This window comes from Lipophrys pholis (assembly GCF_963383615.2).
Source record: "Lipophrys pholis genome assembly, chromosome: 17".
Lineage (NCBI taxonomy): Eukaryota > Metazoa > Chordata > Actinopteri > Blenniiformes > Blenniidae > Lipophrys > Lipophrys pholis.
Genome location: NC_137643.1, coordinates 3365257 through 3393249, shown reverse-complemented (window position 1 = coordinate 3393249; position 27993 = coordinate 3365257). Strand labels below are relative to the sequence as shown.

Sequence of the window (27993 nt, the reverse complement as noted above, 5' to 3'; positions counted from 1 at the left end):
TTCCTCCCCGCAACGGGAAGTGGTATTCTGGGAGCAGCGAAGCATTGGTTTCCTCCCCCCACAACAATAAAAGGGAGACGAAACCCACAATAATACAGACATCGCGTCAGAAACTTAAAAACGTGAATAAATTCCAGGTTTTAAAGCCGCTCGAGGGTCAGCGATGCTGTCGGACGCAGGTTAGTGTTGATATTGACGCGCTGCAGCGACAGCTGCTACATGCTAAAATGACAGGATGACTTTGTTTTGCTGATTTAAAGAGCTTTCTGATGGCTACACGTGTCACCACCTTCACGGTGGCCACATATTCACCTCGTGTTTCTTCGACTGTTGTCAGTTTGTAGTTCAAAACTTGATTTGTCTCAATTTGGATGTTTTTTTTGGTCCAGCATGAAGAGCTTTGTCGGTGTTTCGGATTAACTGGTTTCCCTGGTAACTAGTGACCGACTTCCTTTAGCGTCCGTCGTTGCTGCTAGTAACAGCAAATGCTAAAATAAGACCCTCAAAATGTGCGACCCCTTGCAACTTTGTCGTAAATGCGGTTAAACGCCGTTCACCAGGACAGCTGCGGATTTCTGTCGGACTCTTAACATCTGTTGTTACGAGCATCCACAACGGACGCCAAAGGAAGTCGGTCACCAGTTAACAGGGAAACTACTTAATCCGGTACATCGGTCACTACAAAGGCCTGATTAGGAATTAGCTACACTATGCTGTTCATAAATTAATGTATTTGTGATGTTTTTCATTATTAGACTACTCCGGCAATGCTTCGGGAGCTCGGAGAGCCAAGAAGAGGAGCTCTGGAGAGACACCAGGTGACGGACAGACCCTGCGGTCCTCTGGGAGGCAGATCAACGTCCGAGTGAAGCGCACCAACAACCCTCCACCTGGGCAGGTAAAGCACCAGCCTCTCCCTGTGCTGCCCCTGCACATCATGGCTTTTAACTCTATATATGAATACCCTCAGGTCCACCTGGACAGATGAAGCACCAGCCTCTCTCTGTGCTGGTCCTGCACATATTGGCTTTAAACTCTATATACGGTTCACCCTAATGTGTTGACTTTACAAAGAAAATACACGATCTTTGGTTGTGTTTCATTTTTTAAAAGTCCCCTCGAGATATTTTTTATTTTGTGATGTTATTCTCATCTTCAGAGTAAACGAAAAGCCACAGACACTGAAGAAGAAGATGATCAGTCTGAGAAGAAGTACAGGAAGTGTGAGAAGGCAGGGTGTTCAGCCATGTACCCTGTTTGTTTTGCAAGTGCCTCTGACAGGTAGTACATCAGAAATCACACCTTCTTTGGTTTTGCTGACAATTTCCAATGAGGTCACCTCTTCTGTATCCTCCCTGTAGGTGCGCTAAAAATGGTTACACGTCTCGCTGGTATCATCTGTCGTGTGGAGAGCATTTTTGCAATGAGTGTTTTGATCACTACTACAGAAGGTAAAATAAATGTTGACTGAAGAACTGATCCTGCTGCCGCAGTGTCCAAGTGAATTTAACATATATGTCGGTGTTGGTTTAAAAATCATTACACATAGTTCTGCTGATTCAAAATCAAATTTTGATTGTTCAATGTTTTCCAGCATTTCGAACAAAGTTCTGCGTACTCAGTATTGCTCATGTCAATAAAATATTTCAAAGGATTTGTTTTTCCCTCCTCTTAAATCAGTCACAAAGACGGCTACGAGATCTTTGCATCGTGGAAGAAAACCTGGACTAGTAACGGGAAAAGTGAACCCAGTCTTAAAGCTTTCATGGCAGATCAACAGCTTCCTTTCTGGGTAAATGTGCAAACACTCCTCAGTGGCGTTGTTTGACTTTTTACTTTTTTAAATTAATCGATTCTCAAATTCATCAGTAGTCATTGAAATATGTTTGTTTCAGGTTCAATGTACCAAACCGGATTGCAGGAAGTGGCGACAGCTGACCAAGGAAATCCAGCTCACTGCCTCTCTTGCAGCAACATATCGCTGTGGAATGAAGATCAACAACATCAAGGTCAAAAGAAACTAAAACAATCAGCCATTTACCAATTCTCTTTGTATGTACTGTGTTTAAAAAAAAAAGGTCTGTTTGCCTGCAGACTGAGGGACCTGACCAGTGCTCCCAACCTGAGGACTTGGTGAGTTTGTGACGCGTGTTATAATATTTTTGATATCTCGGCACGTATCGCTAAATAAAGTTATCGCAGATGATGGGAATGATTTGCTTTCCAAATAGTTAGTTAGTTCTACATACATGTGACATTCAAAGCTGATTTGATGATTTGTTTACTGTGTAACGTTGTGCTGTTTCATTATTAAAGAGAGTGGCTGAGGTGACCGACAGCTGGTGGCATTCAATGCTGATTTTGCCGCCGTTGTTTAAAGAAAGTCCAGCCAGCCCTTTCCTCTCTGCCTACTACCCGGACTGTGTGGGAATGAGTCCTTCAGGCTCTCCGAGCACCATGTCTCTGAGCGAGCTCAGAGCAGATCACTGCAGAGCTGTGCAGCCACAAAGTAAGTCTGTCGGTGCAGGAGCGATGGCACCATTCAGCATCCACTGTGAAATGTATTCCTTCCTCTGTGGGTAGAGATGTGGCAAGGCAATGCAACATTATTTATTTGGCACATTGTACAGACACAAGGCAGCTAGGTTGATGAAGTACAAACCGAATACTACTTGATGAGCACAGCTCTCAATTGATCAGCTACGAAAGAAATTTGAAATCGACTTTGAGTGTAAAAGAAGGGAAAATATGATTAACAGAAGGCATGGAACTATGCATTCATCCATCTTCAGCTGGATGTCCTGCAGATGAAAGTGACTGGGGCCTTTGTTTGCTCTCCAACCCCTCAACAGACTGAAACTGTTTTTCAACACAAGTGGCCAAACTCCCCCAACACAAGTATAAGTGTATTAACCCACCCGTCCCTACTATTTATTTACTAGTTAAATATTCAATGTCGATGAGCGATGCCACTGAGAGCTACTGCATTTCATATTGTGTCTTGCAACAAAGATGGTTCTTCTTGCAGGCCAGTCGGCCTCCCATTGAGAGATATTCACATAGGAGTAATTATGGTTTTATTCCACAGTTCCAGGCCTGTGTCCATATTTCCAGCCATTCTATCAGCCTAATGAATGTGGGAAGGCTCTGTGTGTGCGGCCAGATATGATGGAGCTGGATGAGCTTTATGAGTTTCCAGAGTTTTCAAGGGATCCCACCATGTATCTGGCTCTGCGTAACCTCATCCTGGCCTCCTGGCACAAAAACTGTGAGGTACACTGCAGATGATAGTTAACAAGCTCATGACATCTCATTATGTTACATTTAAAATTGACGACGGCTGCGTACGATCACAACAGTGAGAATGTTTTTTGTTTCTCTAAAGGAGGTGCTGACTCCTCAGAAGTGTGCCGTCCACATCATTGTTCGAGGTTTGGTGCGCGTGCGCTGTGTACAGGAGATGGACCGGGTTCTCCACTTCATGACCAGGAAGGGCCTCATCAACACTGGTGTGCTGGCGGTGAAACAGCCTCTGCTCCCGGAAAGATACTGTTCTGTGGGTTGTCCTTTCAGTTATCTCATCGTTCAACATCCGATCATTGAAATCATTTGTAAAAGGTTTTCCAATATTTCATGCAGAAGAACGTTCTCATCATCGGTGCTGGGGCTTCAGGGCTGGCCGCAGCGCGGCAGCTGCAGAACTTTGGCACAAAGGTAGAAAAATAGTCCAACATCAACTGCTTTTATAACCTTGTGTTTTATTTCGTGTTGATTTCTGCTCATTGAGCTTTACTTATGCTCTTCATTTCCTTTTATAGGTGGTAGTGCTTGAGGCGAGGGATAGAATTGGCGGCCGGGTTTGGGATGATAATTCTCTGGGTGTCACTGTGGGTCGAGGAGCTCAAATCGTTAATGGATGTGTAAACAACCCCATTTCCCTCATGTGCGAACAGGTAAGAAACAATCTTTTCAAACACTTTGAGAAGTCCAAATTAATTTTTCCCCTCCATCTATTGAACATGTGAGTGTGTATCACTCGGTGTGGAATTTGCTTGAGGGGTTAGCAGGTTATACCAACTACAGTATTTAACTCTACGGAGCCCTTCTGCTAGATCATTTTTACTATATAGAGAAGATAAACTTCATCTCGCATCAGCAGATGTACTGAACAAATGAATGTGTAATTCTGTTTCAGTCAAGCAGAGCTGTCACCTCTTACACATTGGCATTGAAATTGATTTTAACTCATGCGCATGGACAAACTGAAGCCAAAAACTCTTCAAAATATTATCTCCTCTTGCTGGATTCAAGCAATGTCATAATACAAATTTGAGAGTAGAAGCGAAATGAATGATGTGGCCTCTTATTGTGACCACAGGAGAAATTGCCCTTGAAACATTTGATCCTTTATTTGCATTTTTTTTTTCTCTCCCTTACGTCATTGCGCTTTTATCACAGAATTAGTTTTCCTCTTCTTCACGCCTCTGTTGCAGATGGGAATCAAGATGCACAAGCTTGGGGAGCGTTGTGAGCTCATTCAGGAGGGAGGGCAGACGACAGACTCGGCCATCGACAAGCGCATGGACTTTCACTTCAACGCCATCCTGGACGTGGTGTCGGAGTGGAGGAAAGACAAGTCACAGAACCAGGACGCACCACTTGGAGGTGCTGGACTCTTACTGTTAGGAATGTTTAGGAAGGGCAACAAACCCAGCTTTTTATTCTTAGAAACAAGTTATTGAAGAGTTATATGGTATAACGGTTTTAAGTAAAACAGTATAGATATTTTTATAATGTTGACTATGCCTCTTGTAATGTTGCTCTTTCTGTTTTAGCCAGCAAGTATTCACTAGGCTGTAAATTAACATGAGCAACATATCCTATAGTGGCACTGTGCATTTAGGTGATCGAAATCGAGATTGTGTAAAATAAACTTACCAGTTTCTTCAGCAAACTGAAACACCCTTAAGTAACATCTGTATGAATTCTATTGTTTCAGAAAAAGTTCAGGAATTAAAGAAGAACTTTGGTCAGGAGTCTGGGATCCAGTTCAGCGAGCTGGAGGAAAAAGTGCTTCAGTTTCACCTCAGCAACCTGGAGTACGCTTGTGGAAGCACATTGGACCAGGTCTGAACTCCTCTCATCTAAAGAGTACTTTTAGATTGTTTTTTATTTTCATTGTGTTTTGATGTGTTGTGAGTAATTCTAGCTGAAGATTGAATTTAGTGAGGAAGCTTTCTATCTATTTTGTCTTTTTGAAAAGACGCCCAACCCAATATTTAGCGATTATACTTAGAAAACAGGGACATGCCTTATGTCCTGCCTCTGTGTGTTCTGCATGTCTGAAGTAAATGGGATGTCAAGTGTATTTAATATGCAGTATATCATATTAATTATATTTAGATTTTTATGGCATTGTATCGATGCTAGAAGACAATGTTGGCACATTAAGATTCCCATGACTTTAAAGCCTGGTCTCTTTTAAGTGAATACCTGTTTGTTGTTAGGTATCGGCTAGATCCTGGGACCACAACGAATTTTTTGCCCAGTTCTCAGGAGATCACACTTTACTGACGGAGGGCTACTCCGTTTTACTCCACAAACTGGCCGATGGCCTCGACATCCGCACAAAGACTCCGGTTTGTAATTCAGTACTTAAAATCTAGAGAAGGTCGATTATTAATTAGAGATGAATAAACTGAAGCGTCCTTTCTTTTGTCATAGGTTCAGGCCATCGACTACTCAGGTGATGTTGTCAAGGTTACTTGCTCTAATGGTTCCCAGTGGACGGCACAGAAGGTAAAAACATGTGGAATGCACTCGGAGATCCTGTAAGACATTAAGATTCCTAAATAAGACGTTTATAACAAAAAAATTTTAACTTCGGCATTTCTTTTCTTTTGTTTTCAGGTCCTTGTCACAGTCCCTTTGACTTTGCTTCAGAAGAACATGATTCAGTTCAAGCCTCCACTTCCAGAAAGGAAGCTGAAAGCGATCCACAGTCTTGGAGCGGGTATCATAGAAAAGGTTAGAAATGTTTACATTTGATCAGAAATGTTTTTTTACATACAATTGGTATGACATTTTCTTTTCTCCCGGCATTTTATAAGAAGATATTACCTGTGGTTGGTGTATCAGACAGAGTTTATTGGGATGCTATAACCTTAGAAGTGCTTAATGTCGGATTAGAACATCTTTGTTATTTATTTAAGTGGATCTTTTTATCAGTTAAGGAATACACAAAGAATCATTACTGCCTGGTTATCTAATTGAAAGTATTCACTGTTGACTTTTCCATTTATTTTTCCGAATCACTTTATTATCTACTGTATGTTATCTAAAATGATTGTTTCGTTGATAAAGCATCTCGATATATAGAGAAATGTTTTTTCTTCTGCAGATGGCTCTTCAGTTCCCGTACAGATTCTGGGACAAAAAAATCCAGGGAGCAGACTTCTTTGGTCACATCCCGCCAAGTCCTGAAAAGAGAGGCATGTTTAGTGTCTTCTACGACCTGGATCCTCAGGTTTGTTTGTCCCCCTTATTGTTTCCTATTGCTCATATTAACTCAGGAAAACGAGCCATCGTTTCAGTAACACTGTATAATTCGGCCTTTGTGCAGAGGAAACAGGCTGTGCTGATGTCTGTTATCTCTGGTGATGCTGTACCTGCTGTGCGGGACATGGAGGACAAGGACGTGGTGAATGAGTGCATGAAGGTCCTGCGTGAACTCTTCAAAGAGCAGGTAACACTGTCTGTTAGAATTCTCTCTTACTCACATGCTTCTCTCTGACTCACCTGCTTTTATCTGAGGGACAAATGAAGATTTAACCGTATGATAGTAAAGGAATTATTGTTGTGGCTTGTCTTTATGTATTTTTTCTTTTCACCTTGTTTAATAAGAGGCCGAGATTAGATACTAACAGACAAGTAGATTCAAATGGTAACTCACTGACTTGTTAACATTCAATACCCATCAGGATATCTCATTTATTTATCTGTCTTGTTGGCTTTGTTAATAGGAAGTCCCAGAGCCGACATACTTCTTCCTCACACATTGGAACAAAGACACCTGGTCCCAGATGTCGTACAGTTTTGTGAAGACAGGGGGTAGCGGAGAGGCCTACGACATCCTTGCTGAAGACGTGCAGGGAAAACTTTTTTTCGCTGGCGAGGTAATAACAGTGATTCATTTTCTTATGTTCTACAACAGTGTCGATCAATAACCTGGTGTCTTTTGTGAGGTCACACTGTGTTGACATTGTCAGCTCATCTATCTGTATGAATGATCTTGTGTGGTAAAGAGGTGCTCTCCTGAGAAATTCTGTGAATGAGATCGGAACGGAGCACCTAAACGCGAGTCCTGTGGCTGCACGGTGGTGTAGTGGTTGGCACTGTCACAGTGCTACCCAGTGTCCCCAGTTTGAGTCCAGATTGTGAGCCTCTCTGTGTGGAGTTTCCATGTTCTTCCAGTGCGTGTCTGAGGCCACGTTTACATGTACCTGGGTTTTTACAAAAAAACGACATTTCCCCATCTACCTATAAATAAATCCACTGACCGCATATACACCTGGTTCAGCGCTGCTATGAGCATACCAAACCTGTAGGGGGCAGTGTTGCAAGAAGCATGAAGCCAGGATAGCCAATCAGAATCCGGAAAAAAAAACCCCACCACATCACGAATTGTGACGTAAATATCCGCCTACGAAAAAAAAAAAAAAAAAAAAAAAGATGCAAACAGAGACACAGTTTACCCGGATCTCCACTGTGGCCGGAGTTTTCAGGAACCATCGTTTCTGGTCAGTCGTAGCTGCATTTATGTGTAAATTTGCGGCCCAATGAAGAGAAATATCACCCTTGTTTCAAATACCCAGATACATGTAAATGTGGCCGGAGTTTCCGTCCATGGTCCAAATCATGCAGTTGAGGTTAATTGACCAACCTGGTAGCAGAAGCTCACTGATAAGCTCTAGATATTTTATTACTGTAATGAGGATTATTCTTTAATCATTTTGATCGTAAATATGAGCTATTTTCATAGTGAGTTCTTGTTCTGAAAAGATCTGGCTTTCTTCCACGTCTACATTGGCCATGTCAGTCTAGTGGAATCGCAGCCTTTTATTAAAACAGATTCACAGGATTTTCATTGATTTCATTCTCCATGTTGTTTCTTACTAGGCCACCAACCGACACTTTCCTCAGACTGTGACAGGCGCCTACCTCAGCGGGGTCAGAGAGGCCAGCAAAATGGCTGCTGTATAACCGGTCAGTCCCTCAAGACTCACAAACACACCAGCATGGTCTCACGGACTGCACCGAGCAACAGACCTTTGGTAAACTCAGGCCTGTGTCGCCTGAATTGCTCCACTTGAAAAGATGTTTAGCTGTACCAGAGTCAAGTAGAGGCTCTCCAGGGCCTGGTTCTACATATTTAACACCACAAAGAGTTTTTAAGTGCTTTTTATTTATATCAAAATCCATCAGGTAAGAGGTTATCTTTTGGTGAAGAGATGCAACTAAAACCTACTTTCAAGTCATAAATGATTGAAAATAATTATGTAGCTTTGCCTGAGCTTCACTGTGCAAAAAAATCAGGATGATGTTGACTTCAAACATGTTTGAACATCTGTGATAACATTAAAAAAAAATAAAAGAAAGAAAGAAAATAGGCTGAATGAAGCATTGGTAATTTCTGTCATTTCATCACAGATGCAACTGTATATTGTGCTTTCGTATTTATAGTTAAAGTTTTGAGATTTGTGACATTTACCAGATTTCCTTTGAGAGTTACCAATGTTTTATACAGCTGTAATATTTTTGAATTGTACATGTAGGAAAGGTGTTCCTAAAAATTAGAAAGCTGAATGGATGTACACTAGGAGTATTTCTGTGGTAGCACTATTGAAAAGGGTAAGAAAATAGATGCATGTATGACAAGTTGGATTACTTTTAGGGTCGAGATTGATTGGAACAGATATTGTCTCCTTGTTTTCTCAGGGATGTGATCAGAACAACACCAGCAATTGAAATGATAATGTGATAATTTTCAAGAATACAAATAAACAACAGTGACCACCCAGAGGAGAAATTACCCTCCATGTTTCTATTTTGTATCCCGAACAACAAATTTCTTGAGTTTTGAAGTTGGGGAGCAACACAACAATGTTCACACTGTCTTTGATTGAGGTTTCCTAACAACGCTTTCTGTGTAGAGTCAAATCTTTTTCTGGATCTTTCCATTTGTATGATCACATCCTCTTTGTCTTACATTACAATGTTTGTGTATTTATCTTGTATGTGTCTAATAAAAGAGCTGTTGACTGCCATAAATCTGTTTTCGTCAAACATTTCCCTTCCAAGCATTTGAAACTAGAAGTAGTGTTGCATTTATGAACGAACATTTCAGTACAGCCTCATGGTAGCTGTGGTGGCCGAGACCAGCGATTCCCAACTGGGAGGATCGTTGTTTTTTTTCCAGTTATCTGTGGCCTTGACTGTACTGTATATGCTTTTGTTCTATTGTCTGACATTTGGTCAGACATTACTTATGCGTCTTGAACAAAGGCACTAAATTCTAGCATTTAGACCTCAAATAGCATAGTAGCATATTTATTAGTATAAGATTATGGTAATTAGCGCTATAAGTGTAACATTCTTCAAGTACATACTGAAGAATGTCTCGTCCTGGTCAACAGCAGGAGCATCTTTAGCAACAGACTCATACCAAGTGCACAATAGGAGATTCTTCCTTCCTGTGGCCCTAATACTCTATAACTCCTGCTTTTAAATAGTGTTTGCTATGGTTTTGTTAATTTCACTCTTATTCTTATACCATGGAATGCTTAACTCTATATATTAATACTATATTACTTATTTGATTTCAATTCTTTTTTTTAATTGACATTCAAACTTCTATTTACTGTTATTTTTTTTCTGGGGAGCAATGTTACAATTTCCCTCTTGAATCAATATAGTAATTCTTTTCTTGTATTGTTTATGTAATAATTGTTATTGTTCACTGGATGCAATTTGTTGACTTTGTTGAAAATGTGTTATTTTAAAGAAAGCTTGGTGGGGGGGGAAGCAGGACCGGGGTAGGACGTGGGCCCGCCAGTGGCAGTGACGTTATGCGTTGGCCCACCAGTGGACCAATTACCTGACGCGTCGGCCCGCCAGTGGCAGTGACGTAATGCGTTGGCCCGCCAGTGGACCAATTGCGCGGTGAGCTTCACTCACGCTCGGCCTCAGCGCCTTCCTCCAAAAACCGAGACGGAAGATTAACGTGAAACTGGACCGTCGCTCACATCTCCCACCGAAGCAGAACCGGGTCTTTTAACGGCCCCGGAGACTGTCTGCACAGCGGGGACCGGACCTGCGGGTCATCCGAGCGGAAAACCTTCCGGCTGATGAACCGTGAACTCGGCCAACAATCAGTCCAACTGAAGCTAACTGAAGTTTGCATGAGGAGCATAAGAACCGCGTCGTAGTATCTCACAAAATGGGCAGTCCCCCTAACGACTCTGACCGTGACTCTCAAGGTATTTAAAACACCGTCACTCCTTTATATGTCAGAAGTACCAGCTGTGAAATTGCTGTTTGAGTCAACTAACCGTTTGATCCAACGAACGTCTCGGGAGCTAACAGTTTAGAGCAGGCGTGTCCAACATAGGGCCGGTGGACCGACAACGGCCCGGGGGAGAGACTCCAATCCGGCCCGCCAAACCATTAAGTAAACATTTTCTAAGAAAGCATGGATTTTTTGTTTTTGCAAGCACACGTCTCAAGAGTAGCGGACGCAGCACAACAGTGAGGCCCGAGCTGAGATGTCAGTGATGCTGCCGAGAAAGCTCGCTAGCACGATGCTATGAGCTAGCCTCAGAGCCATGCTGTCCTAAAAACAAACACAATGCAACGAACACTGCTGACGTTCTCTGGACGGTTCACTCTAGTTTTGTTTTTGGTCCTAATTTTCTGGTTTTGCAAAACTATATTCTTTTCATCGGGTGTGCCCTGCACCACAACAAATAAAACCTTCAAAGTTTAAATTTAAAGGGGATGGCTCTATTCTACAGGCCCAACCCACTTGAAATGAAATTGAACTGTGTGGGCTCCGTGATATTAAAATGTCTTCCACACCCCTGATATAGAGTTTGTTAATCCAAGTTGACATCGGTTGCAAGAATTTCTTCCTACTGAATATGTTCATTTTGTTTGATATTATCGTGAACTGTGTATTTATTTGTCATATGAGCAGTGTTTAAGCTGAGGGCACAACATATATTAATAATCTTTGTATTGCCGTTTCAAAAATAAAATTTACAACAATCAGATAAATAATATGTAGCAGGATCAATGAAATTGGAATAATACATTGACCAGAAGTGTGGACGAAACATTGTAAAATAAAATGAAATATGATGCCACTATTGGATTGCAAGTTTATAAAACTGTCAAAATAATTTGATTTTAAGATTTTATACTCTTGATTGTGATCTCATCTTACGACTTAATAATAATAATAATCATACTTTAATAACCTACCTTTATACTTTATACTTGACCCATCGGTTGGGAGCCACATTAGGGCGCTCTGGGGAGCTGGAGGAGGTCAAGGGTCTTGCTTAGTAACCCACGGTGGTGGCCTGTCCACTGTGGGGATCAAACCTGCATCCTCCCAATCACACTGCACAGGTGGGAAGTATTAGTTGTCAAAAACCAAACAATAGATCAGGTATTGAGCAAAGGTTAGCACATGACCAGCCTCAGAAACAGATGATCACTCAGAGCCTCCAATAAATAAGTCTGGCAAGTGGTAATGAGATTAATTAAGGCTCCATTGCATTATTAGTGGCCGATAGATGTTGATGATCTTCTTGAATAGTTAATTATTGTTTGTGTCAAAATTGTCCAAAATATTATAAAGTGATTAAGAAAAAGCCGTCAATGCACCGATCCATGTTTTTTTACTTCCGATTCGATCCCGATACCTGAATTTGGATATCTGCCGATACCGATACTATTCTGATACCGGAGCTCCGTTTGCTTTAATGTTATTATTATCATTATTGTTGATTTTATATGAGGCTGTAATAAACTCCTCTCTACAGGCAAGTGTGAAATGTACAAATGTATGCATGTATTCTCTCAAAAGGCAACTTGAGGTTAGTATAAGGTCAGAAAAGGAAACAGTACAAACTATTTTTGTTAAATGTGGACCATGTGGGGGCCTGCCTGATGTCATCATCTCATAATAAACTTGTCATGTAATAAATCTTTAAAACCTCAGAATCACTTTATTAATCCCTGGGGAAATTCTTTAGCAACACAGCACAAACTGCTACTTTTCAATCTCTAACGCAGCACAAATAATTGGGATTATTTTCAGGGAGTTTTGCGTGGAGTAGGATGCAGCTTCACGGAGGTGTGAATCGCAGTGCCGTTCTCTTTTTGCGAGCTGGTGTTTTAAAACGGTGATGCCTGGCTGCAGAGCGACACCTCGCTGTACAACGGCTTTGCAAACATTGCACTTTGCTGTTACTTCGCGGTGTTTAGAGCGTAAAATACGTTCAAACAGCCACATGTTGTCATGATAATTTGGATAGCACGGTGCTACTACGTGAGCCTGCTCGCTGGCTGCAAACTGTGGAATAGATTTCTTGACTCACTACTCCACGTCTCATTGAGACCCGCCTCACTTCAGGAAATCCAGTCCACAGTTTGCAGCCAGCGAGCAGAGCAGCAGCAGGGAAACACTGTGGAGTCATTTCAGCAACAGTAAAGCACAGACGTTGATCATGGATCGGAAATCTCCGCAGGTTGGATCGGAAATTTCTGGTCCGTGAATTACATTGATATCGGAACCTGATACCGATGCTGGATCGGATCGGTCAGGGATAGATGCTTGAAAAAAAGAGCAGATCATGTAAGTTACCAAAGCAATAATCTGCCTTAAACAACTTGAAATCATATAAAACCCAAATGCGCTTTTCGTAGTCCATTTTCAGAAACTTGTAGTTCTTTCCTCAACATGGCGGACGTCACTAACTTGTGCCACCATCGCATTATTATAACGTCACTAAGTGAAAGTGCTGTCCGACTGCCACACCACTGTGATCACCTTTCACTAACTCCTTTAGGAAGCCTCCTAACACCTTTCCTTAACCCCGTGACATCATCCACGGAGTTAAGGTAAAGTCCATAGATAAGGAGTTAGGAGGGACAATTTGGACTTACCCGTAAACTCAACTTCACAGAGTATATGTTTTTTCTTTGGTTTTTAAAATGACAGAATAGTGTAGTCTGAAGTGGAGCCTACAACCGAAAGCATTAACCAAAGCTGCTGCAAAGTCAATTTGTGTGTGTTTTCTATTTTCCTTTCAGGATCTCGCGATAAAGACAGCAGCTCAGATGAGAAACCGCAGAGTAAAACAGCTAAAAGAGTACAGTCACGACAAAAGAAAAAGTCATCTGTGAAAACATCTGGAAAAAAAACCCCAGTCAAGAAATCTAGGAGGTCTGCAGCCGTGAATAAAGGTAGAAGTGAACCTATCACCTTCAACTCACCTGAAGTCAATTTTTTCACGCCACTTCAAGCCTAATCACTTTTTTACTTCCTGTCTGTAGTTAACTACGTCGAGACCTTCAGCGGCAGCTCGGACGACGAATCCCTGGCGTCCAAAAAAACAAAGAATGTTCCTAAAGAGAGTAAGGCTTCAGGAAGCAAGAAGACCACAAAACGTACGAACAAATGACTGAGATTGTTCATTAAAGTGAATTGATTTATCATCATTAAAATAAGCAGAAGGAATCAATGTAATTATTGTCTTTTGTTGGATTATGTCTGCACCTCATGCTTTTATTATTGATTATTCAGTTGACTCTTTATACAACAAAGGATTTTATTGGTTTTTAAAATGGTAGAATATAGTGGGAATTATTGGTGAATGATTAAAATAAGAACACATCAATAAAGCATACATAGAAATCAGTGATACATAGAAATAAATATGAGAAATAGTTTATCCAAGAAAACCATTTCCCCACAGGATTAAATCAAAACTATTGGATTTGATGCAGCTATACCATTCCTTTTATATTATTACTTTTTATATTATTATTGCTTATGTGTTAACTTGTTTGTTTTATAAAATAGTAGCACTATTGACGAATGTTTACCAAAGCTTCAAATGAAGCAGCAATTTCAAGTAAACCCTCCACAATGTAAAGAAACACTATATTGCAAACTTTGGCATGACTCCTCTTCTTCGCCCACAGAGTCTTCGAATGAAGACGATGGCTCAGATGACGAACCGCTGGCAGCAAAAAAGAACACAAATGCTGCTCCAGAGAAGAATCGAACAGACAATTTACTGAAAGGTGAGTGGCTTTTATATTTGCTGCAGCTAACAATTCTTTTCATTATTGATAATTGTGACGATTACTTTCTGCCTGGGGGAATTAGTCATCGATTAAATGTTAGGAAATTGTCAAAAATGTGTTTACCAAAGCTGCAAATCACAATACGATATCTTAGGTTAACCAGATCAACAATCTAAGGTATAAAATTTCCTGTGATAATGTTTACTGGTGGTTTATCAAGCATTCAAAGAATTGTGAAAACAAAAACTGGTCAGTGATCACCAAAGACACGAAAATTAGATATCCCTTTTTTTGCCGATCAAAACTTCACAAGTGACACAAACTGGCTGCATTTAATTGTGACTTTCCTCCAAGAATCTTCAGTCGAAGACGGCGGCTCAGACGATGAACGGCCGGCTGCAAAAAAGAAGGGAAATACTACAAAAAAGAAAAACACACCACGAGGCAAGAGAACTGCAAAAAGCAAAACAACAAAACGTACGTAGAAATGACTGAAGCTTTCCATTATTTTGACTGTTTACAAGTTAACGGTGTAACTGGATCTGTGACAATGTTCTTGAGTGAGGGCTTTTATTTTAGAATGAACCACATTATTATTATATTATCGATTAATTTATGAATGAATATGTTCACAACAAAAGAGGAATATGGTCTGCTTTATATCAAAACTCTGTAGTCTAAAGAAACCTGCTGCATTGAGCTCAACGCTTTGTCTCCCACAGAGTCTTCAGATGAAGAGAAAAGTGCAGATGATGAACCGCCGGCCACTAAAAAGAACAATACAAACACTAATAAACAGCAAAAACGTGAGTCATCATTAAAACGTGAAAAGAAAAGAAAACTTGTACCTAGGAAATGCTGCTTTTTGTAGGTTTTTTTTGTTTGTTTTAAACCGACAAATGAAATCTGCTGCATCAAACTCTTACCTCCAGCTTCTTTGTCTTTTTTGTTCTACAGACTCTTCGGATGAAGGTGAAAGTTCAGACGACAAGGGAGGCAATAAAAATGTGGCCAAAGAGCAAAACGACGCTTCAAAAAATAAGAGAAGAACAAATAAACGCACAGACAAATCCCACAACAGTGAGTGGCTTCTGTATTCCACTACAGCTGTGTGCAAAGCTAAAATGTCCTGCGGGGGTTTATCAGAAGATACTAGAAAGGTGCAGAAAATTGGGTCATGTGAAAAGTATTTTAACAACTATGACTTGTGTCTTCCTGTTTGTAGTTAACTACGTTGAGAGTTTCAGTGACACCTCAGGTGATGAATCGCTGACTTCAGTCAAAAAGAAGAACAAGACAAATGTTCCTAAAAAGCAGAAGACTTCAAAAAACAGTATAACAACAACTACACATTCGCACAATTAGTGGAAGATGGGTTTCTGATTTAATGACCATGGTATAGTTTGTGAAGGAGTGTAACTAACTTTGGATTAACCCGACAACAGTTTTCTTAATGATTTGATTCATTAGCTCCAGTCACTGGTTGAAATGCAGCTTTGCTTGACTTCAGTTTTTCCTCCACAGAGTCCTCGGACATAGACGGAAGCTCAGAGGGTGAAAAGGCAGACGTTCCTGAAGAGCAAAAGGAAAAAGCAACAGAGAGACGTAAGTACAAATTATTGGAAAAACCCTCAAAAGAAGATGGTGAAAAATATTGATAAATGTTTGTGTTGTTTTGTTTGTATAAAAACTTCCACCAAAATAAATCACACTTGATCTCGACTTTTCTTTGCTGCAGAGTCTTCAAATGAAGATGAGAGGTCGGATGATGAACCGCTGTCAAAAAAGACAAAAGTTCCTCAAAAGCGAAAATCTACAACAAACAAAGGTACGTGCAAATTACTGAAGGCGGTAGCTTTTAATCAGTGCGGTTAGAAGGAATCTGTCCTTTTGATTTTCTTTTGTAATCAATTATTAATTTCTTAACTGATGAGATTATGACTTGTTTGGTTTATTGAGCATTCAGAGAATTGTTGCACAAGTGACACAAATCAGCTGCATCTCATGGTGACTTTCCTCCCAGAATCTTCAGTGGAAGACTTGAGCTCAGATGATGAACGCCCGGCTGCAAAAAAGAAGAAGGGAAATGCGACAATAAAGAAAAATACACCACGGGGCAAGAGAACTGCAAAAAATAAAACAACAAAACGTACGTACAAATTACTGAAGATTCGATAATTTTGACTTGTTTACTAGGAAAGGGTCTAACTGGGTCTGTGACAATGTTCTTGAGTGAGGGAGTGACGACCGAGCCTCCATTAATATGTTCTGACTCACGGAGAGAGTGGAACATATTCATATCCACAGCAGACGAGGATGATTTTAAACTTTTATTTTATTATTATATTTCACTCGGGTTGTTTTCTTCTTCTCGTGATGTTGAAGAGTGTACGCTGGAGGAGTACACACAGAACCCTCGTCCGCCCGTGACCCAAAAAACAGGAAAAAGAAAAATATAAACAATTCAAAACTGCACAAACAATGTATAAAGCAATAAACAATCAACTTCCTACAAATATTCAAAACTTGTTTTTTAGCAGAGACGGGGATTATAACTGGAGAGGGGATTTAAAGCACAATTCTAAAATCATTTTGTCCTTCAATATGTGGAGTGAGGTTTTGGAATGGATTGGAGGAGGAGCACAGGCAGCGTCCAATACAACTCAGTTCAAAAAACTATTCAAAACAATGGTTTTCACTAAGTATAGGGAGGAGGACGGGCTGTGACACTGGTGGGAAAAAAAGATTTATTTATTGATATTATTTATACATTATGTATTTTTCTTGTTAATTTGTATATGTAGGTATATATATATATATGTGTGTGTGTGTGTGTGTATATATATATGTATGTACGTATGTATAAAATGATTCATTGTTGAGGTGAAATGGGGGTAGGAGTAAATCAGGAGGGTAGGAGTAAATCAGTTTAGGCTTTGTCCTCTTCGGTTATGGTTGGGCATTATCTACTGAACTGCTGAATTTTGGCTTGTTATGTTTAATTGTTTTATGTAATTTTGTTATTATGCTTTGAATAATTTAATTGGTGCCCACATGCTCGAAATAAACTTCAGATAAGATAAGAAGGGTGGGCGTGGCGTGGCGGGCCGGCCAAACAAACAAACAGGTGTGATACAGGGCTGTAGGAGCCAGTACCAGCACCGGGCTCAGGGAGAAACCCAAACTAAACCCAGATCAAATGAAAGTGAAAAACAGGACGGCCTGTCCAGCGACGCCAAAACCACTGCTAACAAAGAAAACCCACCGGCGCCCAGGAAGTGAAGGAGACGCGAGTGAGCAACTCCGTCCATGAGAGCAAAGAACCAGCCGAGTTCTAGGCTGAGCGGCAGCATTGAAATAAGAAAATACTTAAAAAAAACCCTAACTGGACTCTCCAAAAAGAACAGGCTGAAACCGCTTAATATAGAACAACTGTATTAAGAAAAATAATGGGGACAAAATAACAGAGTGAAGCACATTCATTTTATTATTGGTCAATTTAATCAACACATGACAAATACGGTCTTTATATAAAAACTCCATAATCTAAACCTGTATCGATCTCTCAAGTCTGATTCTTTGTTCTTCCACAGAATCTTCAGACGAAGACGTCAGCTCAGATGAAGAACCGCCGGCCGCAAAAAAGAAGAAGGCAAATGCTATGAAAAAGAAAAATACACCGCGAGCCAAGAGAACCACGAAAAGAAAAACAACAAAACGTGCGTACTGAAATGATTTATGACTGTTTAGACGAAAACAATGACTGATGTAACGATGTTCTTGGGTGACTGCCTTTATTAAAGGATCAACCACGTGATTTTTTTTATAGATTTATGAATTACAATTAAGTACAATCTGCTTTATATCAAAAGTCCATCATCTGAAGAAACCTCTTGTATTGAGTTCAACTCTTTTTCCTCCACAGAGTCTTCAGATGAAGAGAGCAGCTCAGAGGTTGAACTTGCGGCTGAAAAAAAGAAGAATCAAACTGTTTATAGAATGCAAAAGGAAACGAGAGCAAACAAACGTGGAGCTGCATCACAGAAAGGTGAGCAGCTCCTCTGGGACATTTCATTGTTTTCATCATCATGTTCAGACGTGGATTCAGTTCATATGATAAAGTTTTATTTAAGTTGTAAATGAGGCTCAAATGGGTTATACAGAAAGTATTTTATCAATAACGTCTCTTTTCTTCTTTTTTTTTTTAAGTTAACTATGTTGAGAGTTTCAGCGACGGCTCAGATGATGAATCTCCGACTTCAACAAAAAAGAAAAGAACAAATAAACGTACGTACGAATCACTGAAAGATGTGCGGCTGCTCTACATATAACAAGTGAGCGTAACTTCCTCCTCTTCCTCTTCCTCTTCCTCCACAGAGGCGTCGGATGACAGTTCAGATGATGCAATAACAAAGAGCAAGAAGTCAAGTGTTCGTAGAGGACGAACGGCATCAAGAAAGAAGAACACACCAAATAAACGCACAGATAAAGGTGGGAGGCTCTCAGTGGAGCGAGTAGAGAGGAGGCTTATACTGCAACGGCCACATTTTCAATTATCTGCGAAACTTATTATTATTTGAGGACAGGAGACAGTACTGCTCTTAAATGAAGACTTTAGGCCTGACGTACTGAGATCCTGCGTGCTAGAATTACCTGCTCAAGCATTTCCATGTTCGTTTGTATATACCATGAAGTGATTGGGTTGTGCTCACAAAATGAAATGTGATACCGTGGAGGACAACAGGAGGTGGACATTACGGTAAATAAAGCAGGATTTGTATTAAAAAAAAGAAAATTGCAATGTGAGAGATGTTCAGTCAGAAAGTGAAACTGAGGAAAAGCTTTTCACCACCACATCAGCAGAACCTACAGACTGGGCTGATTTACATCCTTTGAGTTAAAAATGCATAAACAATGCAAATGTTGTTAAACTTTGCAAATCAGATTGTGCATGTACATGAATCTGTTCACATAGAATCCTTCCTCTGCTTTGTTTCTGGTGGGATTGACCCACTGACGCGTCAGTCTGACCTCTCCATACAGCTTTATGAATGAGGCAGTCGGTTCTTCAATGGGAAAGAATTCAATCACACTGACAGACATGTCAACGCATCTCCTGACAAAACAAATATAATCTGAGCTGCAATAAATTCGCTCTTCACAGAGTCTTTGGATCGAGACAGCAGCTCAGACGATGAACCGCCAAGTAAAACAGCCAAGAAGCTTCAGTCCCGGCCAAAGAGAAAGTCCTCTGTCATGATGTCTGAGAACACAAGTCCAGGATTCAAACCCAGAAGGATGGCAGCCATGTTCAGAGGTAGGAGCGAGACCATGGGACTCTTCAAACCGCCTCAGGTGCACTTCGTAGTCTAAACACTTGTTTGTGCTCGTTTGTAGTTCGGTATGCCGAATCTTCCAACTCAGACGACGAGTCGTTGGCTTTGTTGAAGAAACGAAAGAACACGACGAGAAGAGCGAACAAATCCATGAAAAGTGGGTTTGATTTCTTGGCCTTTGTTCAACAGAGAAAATAAAGACGGTACAATGTGACGTGTGAAATTAAGAGTACATAAAGTCAAACGTATTTCCAGACCTGACGGTCAAACTTGTCTGGAGGTTGTTCAGTATAATGCGCCGCTGTGGGAGTTTACATGTTCTGGACCTCTGGTTTCCTCTCGCAGTCCAAACGGGTTTGAGATTAACTGGTGACTCGTTCACACCTGAAACAGTTTCATAACCATCCTGACATTTTGAATCATACCTGTGATTTATTCCTGTTTAATTGCTGTGATCCTGTTTCAGATTCTTATAGGAGAAGCTCCGATGAGGAACTTTTACTCCAACACTCAGAAGTGACCAAAAGCGTGAGGATCATCGTGGAGCGGTGCAGCATGGAAGAGGCTCTGGCTGCTTCGCGGCGGTATGAAACCAGAACAGGTGCTGCTGACGTAGCAACTCTTCATTAGTGGCAATGCAGGAAAATCTCTGACGGGAATAACCGTTTTATTTCCTCTCTGCAGAAGAAACGGCTGGTGAGAAGCCTGTGAGGGAAGATGTGGACAGTACAGAGGACTGTCAAGAAGAAGAATAGGCAGGTTTAATGTACTACTACAGCACATCTGTTTTTGTTCCTGTAAAATGTATTTGTGTGCTTTATGCATTCATTTTTATTAAAATTGTAGTATTTCTACTTCATTTTTTTAGATTGGGGAGGACATTTTGCATCTTCCTCATTGATTTTATGGACTGTTCCTACTAGTTACTGATGTCTGCGTTAAGGGTTCCTCTTGTTCTCTAGTCGAGGAAATATAAATGTCTTTTAAAAGTCACGGTGTTGCTGTCAGACGTCGTCTTCTCTGCACACTCTGCATGCAGGTCTTCAAATTCAACAGCTTTTCAGTGACAAATTCACAGCAGATGAGGAAGTTTCGTGATGAGTTGTATTCATACAGATTATTTTTGTAATCTGTGAAACGCCACTCAATGTTAGTCCCTTGTTACTGTGGGTTTGTGGCTCCATCAGGGGTTTCACTTGTTCTGATTACATTTTATACACATTAAAGAAAAAGTTAAAAAAAAAAGTGTTGGCTTTGGGAATGCTTTTATTTAGAAGGTGAGTGAGTGAGTGAACAGATATTGTTGGTAAATTCTTGTTTTCACCTTCATCAGTTTCTTTCAAAGATAAAACCACTTTATTTTATTTGATATTCAAATATTGTCACATTTGCTTTTCCCCAGGAGCTGTGTTTAAGATGACTGGAAGTGTTTGTTGATATCTGAGGTTTTTTCCTCAATCGGAACCTTGCTTTTCTTAACGCCTTGAAGAAGAAAGAAAAACTAAATCCTACCCTGAATTGCTTCCTTGGATTTTGTGAGACTAGACAACTGACCCTGGTACTGGGGGGAACCCTATTTCAAGGCTTTTGTCCTTTTCTCACATATCCTATGATATCCAGGAGTTAAAATAAAATGCCGGATGAATTCCGACAAAACACATGGCACCTTAACAACGATATATATTAATTTGGCATTTTATTACACAACTATTGGGGCAGAATTGTTGCAAAGCTATTTGTCACAGGTTATGGAATGCAGTTCCTGCTCTGAGCACCAGAGGGAGCCTTTTGGCATTGAAATGTTGGTTTGGCTCCAGTATCACACCTTCTACAACATTCTTTATTCCAACAGACATTCTACAGTTCTGACATCAAATAAGTGGGTTAATAAGACTAGTTTCAGCTCGTTTCTTCAGTGGTTTTAATTTAAAAAAAAAAAAACGATTCTGAAGCTTCCAATTATTTGATTTCATCTGATCAACCTGCTCCAGCTCCCTGTAACTCCATGTTATAGGTTGCAGAACTATAGAAGATACAGTATAGAGGACTTGAGTCCCTTTTTGTATGGAAGTTGCAGGTCCTGTGTCCGTGTGGCTTTTCTTAGGGCACTTCAGTTTCCTCCATGTTCAGAAACATGCATAACACATGACTCGGTGTCTGATGCCCAGAGGTCAATGAATTGACTCCAGCACTCCGAATACACAATGAGTGGTTTCAGGAAGTAATGGAAATAATGATAAAGCTTCAGCAATTGGCAAAATCTGCTCACTAATTTATTGTAAAAGCCAGATTTACTTAGAAACGCATGGTAGTTGAAGGAAAAGTTAAAAAAAAGACATTAAAAAGGCCAAAATCAGAATGATTTTATTTTAGCGGGAATATATTATAACCCTCAACCACAGAGATTCATTGAGTGTCATTTCACACATATTCAACTTAGAACTTTACATTTATTCTACGATCTTTTCTCAAGAAAGCGTTAAATTGCCTGGCTGAGAGGTTCTTCATCTACCGCCGTCACATTTTGTGATCTAATGAGGAATCTGGGCAGTTTGAATACAAAGTTCATGTGATGTTCATTCAGAGAGCTTCAATTCACACAGAAACAAAACCTGAAAACAAGTCGATGATGTTGACGATTTTTATTGATATGTGTTAGATTGTGAGTGGGCGGGATATATGAATGAAGACAAGGCTGTGTTGATTAGAAACCATTTAAAATCTCTGCCTGGGTAGGGGGGGGGGGGCCTAAAGCTCCCCGAAGCCCCACAGAGAGGACAGGATGGCTGCACCGAGGGCAGCGGTCAGGGAGATCTGGATGGACGTGGCTCCGTTGCACCGGTCTGTGTTACAACACGTGAAGCTGCTGGTGTAGCCGGCGCCCAGAATGGAGCCCGTTATGGTTCTCTCACACAGGTCCGAGTCGATGCAGCCGCGGGTCATCAGGGAGAAAGCCCCTGTGGCATTAAACTCTGCAAGGAAAATACGATGTCAAGGTTAACTCTGCTCAGTTGGAACACAATCCATGATAAGAAAGGAGGTATGGACTCTTCAAGAGTAAGACAGGGTCACTTCTATCCTGTCGACTGGAGCGATTGTGTCACATTGAGACTTTGTGTTTTAAGACTTCATTTCAACATGGTGAAATCTATTTGAATGTAGAACTAATTGAAATGACACCTCTCATCATTTCCAGCTGAGACGTATCCTAAAGGGTAGGATTCCCCAGAGGAGGGAAAATGGTCCATGCTTTGTCTGCGGGTGGAGTCGAACCGTTTTCATGTGCATTGTGCTTCTATTGATCTGATGCTTACAACTCTTCAGGCTACTATTGAGTTATATGCATCAGTTGGTTGCAGGGTTGAAAGAAGGGCCAACGGGCACAACAGCAGAAGTCCACAACAGAAGTGTGCAGTGCAACAGGTTAGATTACGGAGAGTTTAATGAGACGTAAAGCGCTGCTGCATGATGATTGTAATTAATGTCATTTGTGGTTTCTTTTTTCAGAAATTGTCCTAATGTTGTGTTTGTGCTCTGCCGTCCATCGTTTGGTTCCGTCAGAAAGTGCTGTTGTGTTGTGGCTTTTTGTTGTTGCGGTGTTGCTTCTGCTGTTGTGTTGTGGCTTCAGCAGTTACGTTGTGCTGTTGGCCCTTCTGGGCCACCATAGTCGTGTGTTTGTGTCGTTAATGATCTGACATGTCACAACCTGTGAGTGTTTGCTTATCAGGTTAATCAGGTGGCTATCATGAGTTTCGCCTCAACAGTTTGACGTCTACTTAAAAACATTAGTAAATAAATGTGCAGAGGTAAAATAGAACATATGAGTTGTTTCACTCATGTGTTTGTTCCATAATGTTTGTGATTTTTCTGCAGATGATGCCACCATGACTTATTTGATGTTTCTTGTGGTGTTGTGCCGTCAAATCGTTTTTCACTGTGTTCCGCCCGGTGTGGATGAGTTTCCCTCTCCCACTGCGGTTGAGCTCCATCTTTATCTTGAAAGTGCTGCAGGTTTCTTACGTGCTTGTCCTGTGAAGCAGCTGGACGTTGCATTGTCACAAGTGACTTCCGATCCAAAGAGGCATCCCCCGAATATGCCGATGGGGCAGGTGTTACAGGTCAGACTGTGTGCTGTTCCACAGGAGGGGAACAAGCAAAACAACAAACTAAATGAGTGTTTCCGGTCTCCGCTGGCAGTAGAAAAGGAGAAAGTCCACAAACATCACAGATGCAATAAATCACCCAGTGAAGGGACCAGATTGTTTGCAGATACATAGGGACACTTTGCAATGGTGTGTTTGAAATGATTCTACATTATTCACACCAATGATGTCAAATATAGTAAATGATCTGTTATATCGACGTAGTTTCTAGTTGGATAGATCTACTTCAAATGTGTTCAAATAAATTTTTATCTATTTATTTGATCAGGACAATGCACATTAATGAATTATGAATATATATGTAAACACACTGACTAGTCCTGAGGCAGGTCACACAAGCAATACAGTATATAAAGGAATGCAAAACACAATATAATTACGGCGAAGGCTCATCTAAAGTTAATTCCATCCACTTGCAACGGATGCCAGAGAAATTCACTAAAGAATTAGGATCTCAACGCTCATAAATATTTCACATTTTTTGTTAATATCTTCTGCCAAAGTCCTTCAAGTGGAGACATTAATTTACAATCTCAGTCACTTCTGTGATCCTTTCCTGACCAAATGTAATGAAGCATGAACGACATTACAAGCAGGTTAGTTTTGTTGTTCCACATTTTCAATTTTAACCTGATATCAAAGTACGTTTCCTATTCTTATTGAGCCCACGAGAAGTTTTTAAGACATCGGCCTTGTCATTATCTCACCTGTGATAATCGTGGCGGTGAGGACGATCGCGGCTTTCCAGATGTTATTCATCCTTGGTTGAGCAGGTCAGCCGAGTGCTCTGAAGAGACGGATTACTGTGTCAGCCAACGAAGCCTCCTTCAAGAACAATGGCTGCTCACTTAAGTCACTCTCTCGTCATGCAACCTGAAAGAATGAGGCTCGTCCGGTTTCATTTCTACCTTTTGCTTTACAAGGAAATGTTTCTCACTACAATACAGGAAAAGTCCACCCTCACGTGTTACCATAAACTCGTCTTCCTGAGCACCAGCAGCTTCTTCCACAACGCTGATGCAGTTAGAAGTTACTCGAGTTCTTCTCTAATGTACACTATGTCAGTATAGCACCTGTATTTACACATTTATCTCATTAACCCTTTACATTTCAGAGAGAGTAGGTTCACTCCAGCTAAAGCAAAAGTGAAAAAGGTCAGGTCCAGGTCTATTTTCAACGTCCTTCATTTCTTCATCCTGCTTTTCCACCTCTTCGCTCTCACCTTCCCACCATCCAACATGTGCTCTACTGAGCATCTTTTCTTGATTAAAAATCCAAATCTTATTACTTTTTATCAACACTGGTACAAACCAAACACAACGGAGGCAGCGTGAACAATAATCAAGGTTAGATTTTTATTTATTTGTGTTTTTTGGCCATGAGGACACGGAGAGTAAACTTTTATATTGACAAGGCCGCACCATTAAAATATAACAGCATATTGACCCTTAAATAACCTTTTCAAACGATTCCGAGGCAAGAAAACGTGACAAAAAAAATTCTCCATTTTCTTCAATGCCTGTTCACAAACACTGAAATACAAATATATCATTCTGTCGTTTTGAATGATTCTGGTGCAAAATACATTGAAATCTAGTTTTTCTAGTTCTAGTTTCAGTCCTTCTGTTTTCACTGAGTTAGTTGTCATTTACTAGTTCCATGACAAAAAACAAACTACCAGTTGTCCTGTGAAAACTCTGTTGTTGTCAGTGTTTCTGCCGTTTCTGTGGAAACGGACATTGTTTTCGAAATGTTGCTGAGTAAATGCAAAAACTTTTTCTGAAGCAAAAAGTGAAAACTTTTTCACTTGATGTGTTATGTAAACGGAGCGTCAGGCTCTCTTGCATGCAATACAATTGAACAAGCTGGTTTTTGCCCACAGGCCGCACGTTTAACCACATCTCTGAGATTAAAAAAAAAGTACTAGTTAAAACTTTGTGTCCACTGTAATCGAAAACACATGTATAATATGGAAGAACGTGACCGTCCCTTTAAAAGCAACCATGAAGCCAAATCAGGCAATGGAATCACAATAAACAATAACCGACTTTTGCACTTTCTTTTTTTCCGTTGTGCCCGTTGCGTCGTTGATCGTTTAATCCGAAGAAAAATGATCAACTTGTACTTTCTGCTGCCAGTTTCCTCCTCCTCCTCTCTTCCTGGTCAAATATCAGAAGACTGACTCGCTGTTGTTCATCGTCTCTGCATCCAGCGGAAACAACAAACGGCATAACATGATCGCTTACTCAAAATAACCAGTAAATCAGAAATATTTACTTGAAAGTTTGTTTGTTTTTTAACCAGAATTATCAAGAAATCAATTTGACCCATAGAAAAGCTGCTCTTTGGTGATTCCTCCTCTACTTTCTCAACATGTCTTGTTCTCTATTATTGTTATTTCTGATGTAAGAATGTAATAATCTTGATGTGAAGCTTTCTAAGCTTATTTTCAAGTGTCAGCGTTGTGCTGTTTACAGCAGTGGATTTCCTCCACCTGTTGCTTCCTCTGACGGCTGCTTGTGTTTCACTGCTCTTAGATCAGAAAGAGTTAATTAGACTTGAGTGGTATTTTGATTAAGTGACACTGAAGGAGCAAATGACGTCAGCCAAACGGCTCGCTGCTGTCAGTTTGAGTCACTGGAGGGTGTTGACTCGTCTCCATCGGCCGACCGATGAAGCGTCACAGTCGGTACACGTACAGTGTGCGACAGCCGGCGGACGCCTTGGAGACTTTCAGACATAAACTGTGCTCTTAGTTTTTTATTTCACTTAAAATGATTTAAAAGAAGAACGAGAAGACGGAAGCAGCGACTTCAGCTCTGACGACGACACATCTAATACATGATAGGAAGCGTCATCTCATAATGAGGCAACATGAATGAGACCTTCAACCTGCAACTGTCTGACAACATTACCCACAATGTGTGCCCCGTTTCCATGGTAACGGGAGGCTATCATATGTATTTCAAAGTTCTGACTACTATATTTCCTAGAAATGTGTCTACATTGAAGATAATTTCCTGAATTTGACCAGTTATGATCTGAATTAACTCACAGTATTCTGGAGTTCCAGCTACACGTTTGTTTTTGACGTTTTTTCTAAAAAGAATCTTAAAGAAAACTGAGGCGTCGTCGAGTGACTCAATAGATTCGTGCTCATTTCTGAATCAGTCCTCCTCGCGACAGGAGTTCAACTCCTCCGGACTGGAACAGGACTGTACACATTAATCTGTGGTACAATGTCTATCTATTCACCAGTCCTCCCTCAATCCAGCGTCTTTGTAATCATCTTTTTTTAAGCCTGCCTGACTTCTGATACAACTGGTGATATAGAGAACTTGTAGAAGAATGTCTAAACCGGGGATTATTTCTCGTGTTAGGCTGGAGCGTCTTTCCTCCAACCGTTCACACTGAACCGGTTCTGCAGGTTTTAGTTCTCCGATTTGGACAACAGCAGACTGTGAACGTACAAAAATATCTGTTTTTGTTTTCAGGGCAGAATTCTTTTCCATTTATGTCACAAAAGATGCATGTGGGTGTTGTGCCCTGGATTCTTGGAAAATCTGTCACAGGACATATTCACAGCTATGAGCAACCAGTCGTATTAAAGCATGAGGCTGATATAAACCTTCCACACACGCAGCCTCGTTTCCCACCATTTCTCTGACCCTGGAGACGGTTTTCAAAATAAACTGTTGATGGGAGGAGAAGTGAGGCAACGTTAGTCACATTTTAATCAAAGAGCAATTCCACTTCTAATATTGCAAATGCATTTTTATACATTCTGACACATACATCTAGATTTACCTCCGTACAGGTTCACCTGTCCATCACAGGACAACAGAGAGGAAGAAGAAAACCACACGGTCACGCCTCAGACGCTGTTTTAGGTTCATCTGGGAACCTCATATGTGTGTTTATGTGCCGTGTAAGGAAGGCACGACCTGGTTGCTATAATCCCAAAGCGATTACCAATACGCCACCACAATTTTGTTCATTAAACTTTATTTAGAGACCTGCATTCAGTTCCTTCGCAAAATCAGTAACAACCTCATGACAGACATGCTTTTTACTAATTGAACCCCAATGGTTTATTTCTGGCTATGGACAATGAT

General features: G+C 40.6%; 3 protein-coding genes across 6 annotated transcripts; 2 read left to right on the top strand and 1 right to left on the bottom strand.

Moving 5' to 3' along the window:
* The first annotated feature begins 3 nt into the window (after positions 1-3).
* kdm1b (lysine demethylase 1B) lies at positions 4-9330 on the top strand. Its single transcript, XM_080485372.1, has 21 exons — positions 4-179; positions 756-898; positions 1160-1281; positions 1362-1451; positions 1681-1792; positions 1896-2009; positions 2095-2133; positions 2317-2509; positions 3089-3273; positions 3386-3556; positions 3640-3714; positions 3819-3953; positions 4494-4665; positions 5000-5127; positions 5508-5639; positions 5725-5799; positions 5911-6027; positions 6401-6526; positions 6623-6745; positions 7023-7175; positions 8179-9330. The coding sequence occupies exons 1-21, from the start codon at positions 164-166 to the stop codon at positions 8260-8262; spliced, it is 2505 nt and encodes an 834-aa protein (XP_080341498.1). The 5' UTR covers positions 4-163; the 3' UTR covers positions 8263-9330.
* An 874-nt stretch (positions 9331-10204) lies between these two features.
* On the top strand, positions 10205-20942 carry LOC308123097 (uncharacterized protein). Of its 4 annotated transcripts, none has more exons than XM_080485368.1 (19): positions 10205-10538; positions 13381-13533; positions 13624-13737; positions 14275-14376; positions 14734-14856; positions 15102-15185; positions 15337-15459; positions 15605-15712; positions 15904-15984; positions 16118-16207; positions 16403-16528; positions 17973-18098; positions 18305-18427; positions 18589-18666; positions 18757-18870; positions 19544-19696; positions 19777-19872; positions 20182-20316; positions 20400-20942. In XM_080485368.1, exons 1-19 carry the CDS (start codon positions 10499-10501, stop codon positions 20468-20470), a joined length of 2040 nt encoding a protein of 679 aa, XP_080341494.1. In that variant the 5' UTR covers positions 10205-10498; the 3' UTR covers positions 20471-20942. The 4 variants fall into 4 exon arrangements, with proteins under 4 accessions (XP_080341494.1, XP_080341496.1, XP_080341497.1 ...); XM_080485370.1 differs by having other exon boundaries at positions 20182-20299; positions 20400-20938; XM_080485369.1 differs by having other exon boundaries at positions 10213-10538; positions 14743-14856; positions 20400-20938.
* A 1400-nt stretch (positions 20943-22342) lies between these two features.
* Positions 22343-24761, bottom strand: LOC308123187 (uncharacterized protein). Its single transcript, XM_080485531.1, has 3 exons — positions 24586-24761; positions 23736-23846; positions 22343-22687 (listed from the first exon to the last, which is right to left on the bottom strand). The coding sequence occupies exons 1-3, from the start codon at positions 24635-24637 to the stop codon at positions 22464-22466; spliced, it is 387 nt and encodes a 128-aa protein (XP_080341657.1). The 5' UTR covers positions 24638-24761; the 3' UTR covers positions 22343-22463.
* Between the last annotated feature and the right edge of the window lie 3232 nt (positions 24762-27993).

Coding starts and splice junctions, on each gene's coding strand:
- kdm1b (XM_080485372.1), top strand. Junction 3,954..4,493: donor TTTCCCTCATGTGCGAACAG/GTAAGAAACAAT, acceptor CCTCTGTTGCAG/ATGGGAATCAAGATGCACAA. Junction 5,800..5,910: donor CCCAGTGGACGGCACAGAAG/GTAAAAACATGT, acceptor TTTTGTTTTCAG/GTCCTTGTCACAGTCCCTTT.
- LOC308123097 (XM_080485368.1), top strand. CDS start 10,499: ATGGGCAGTCCCCCTAACGACTCTGACCGTGACTCTCAAG. Junction 18,428..18,588: donor TGGAGCTGCATCACAGAAAG/GTGAGCAGCTCC, acceptor TTTTTTTTTAAG/TTAACTATGTTGAGAGTTTC. Junction 18,667..18,756: donor AAAGAAAAGAACAAATAAAC/GTACGTACGAAT, acceptor CTTCCTCCACAG/AGGCGTCGGATGACAGTTCA.
- LOC308123187 (XM_080485531.1), bottom strand. CDS start 24,637: ATGAATAACATCTGGAAAGCCGCGATCGTCCTCACCGCCACGATTATC. Junction 23,847..24,585: donor CACCGCCACGATTATCACAG/GTGAGATAATGA, acceptor CCTGTGGAACAG/CACACAGTCTGACCTGTAAC. Junction 22,688..23,735: donor CTGCTTCACAGGACAAGCAC/GTAAGAAACCTG, acceptor TTTTCCTTGCAG/AGTTTAATGCCACAGGGGCT.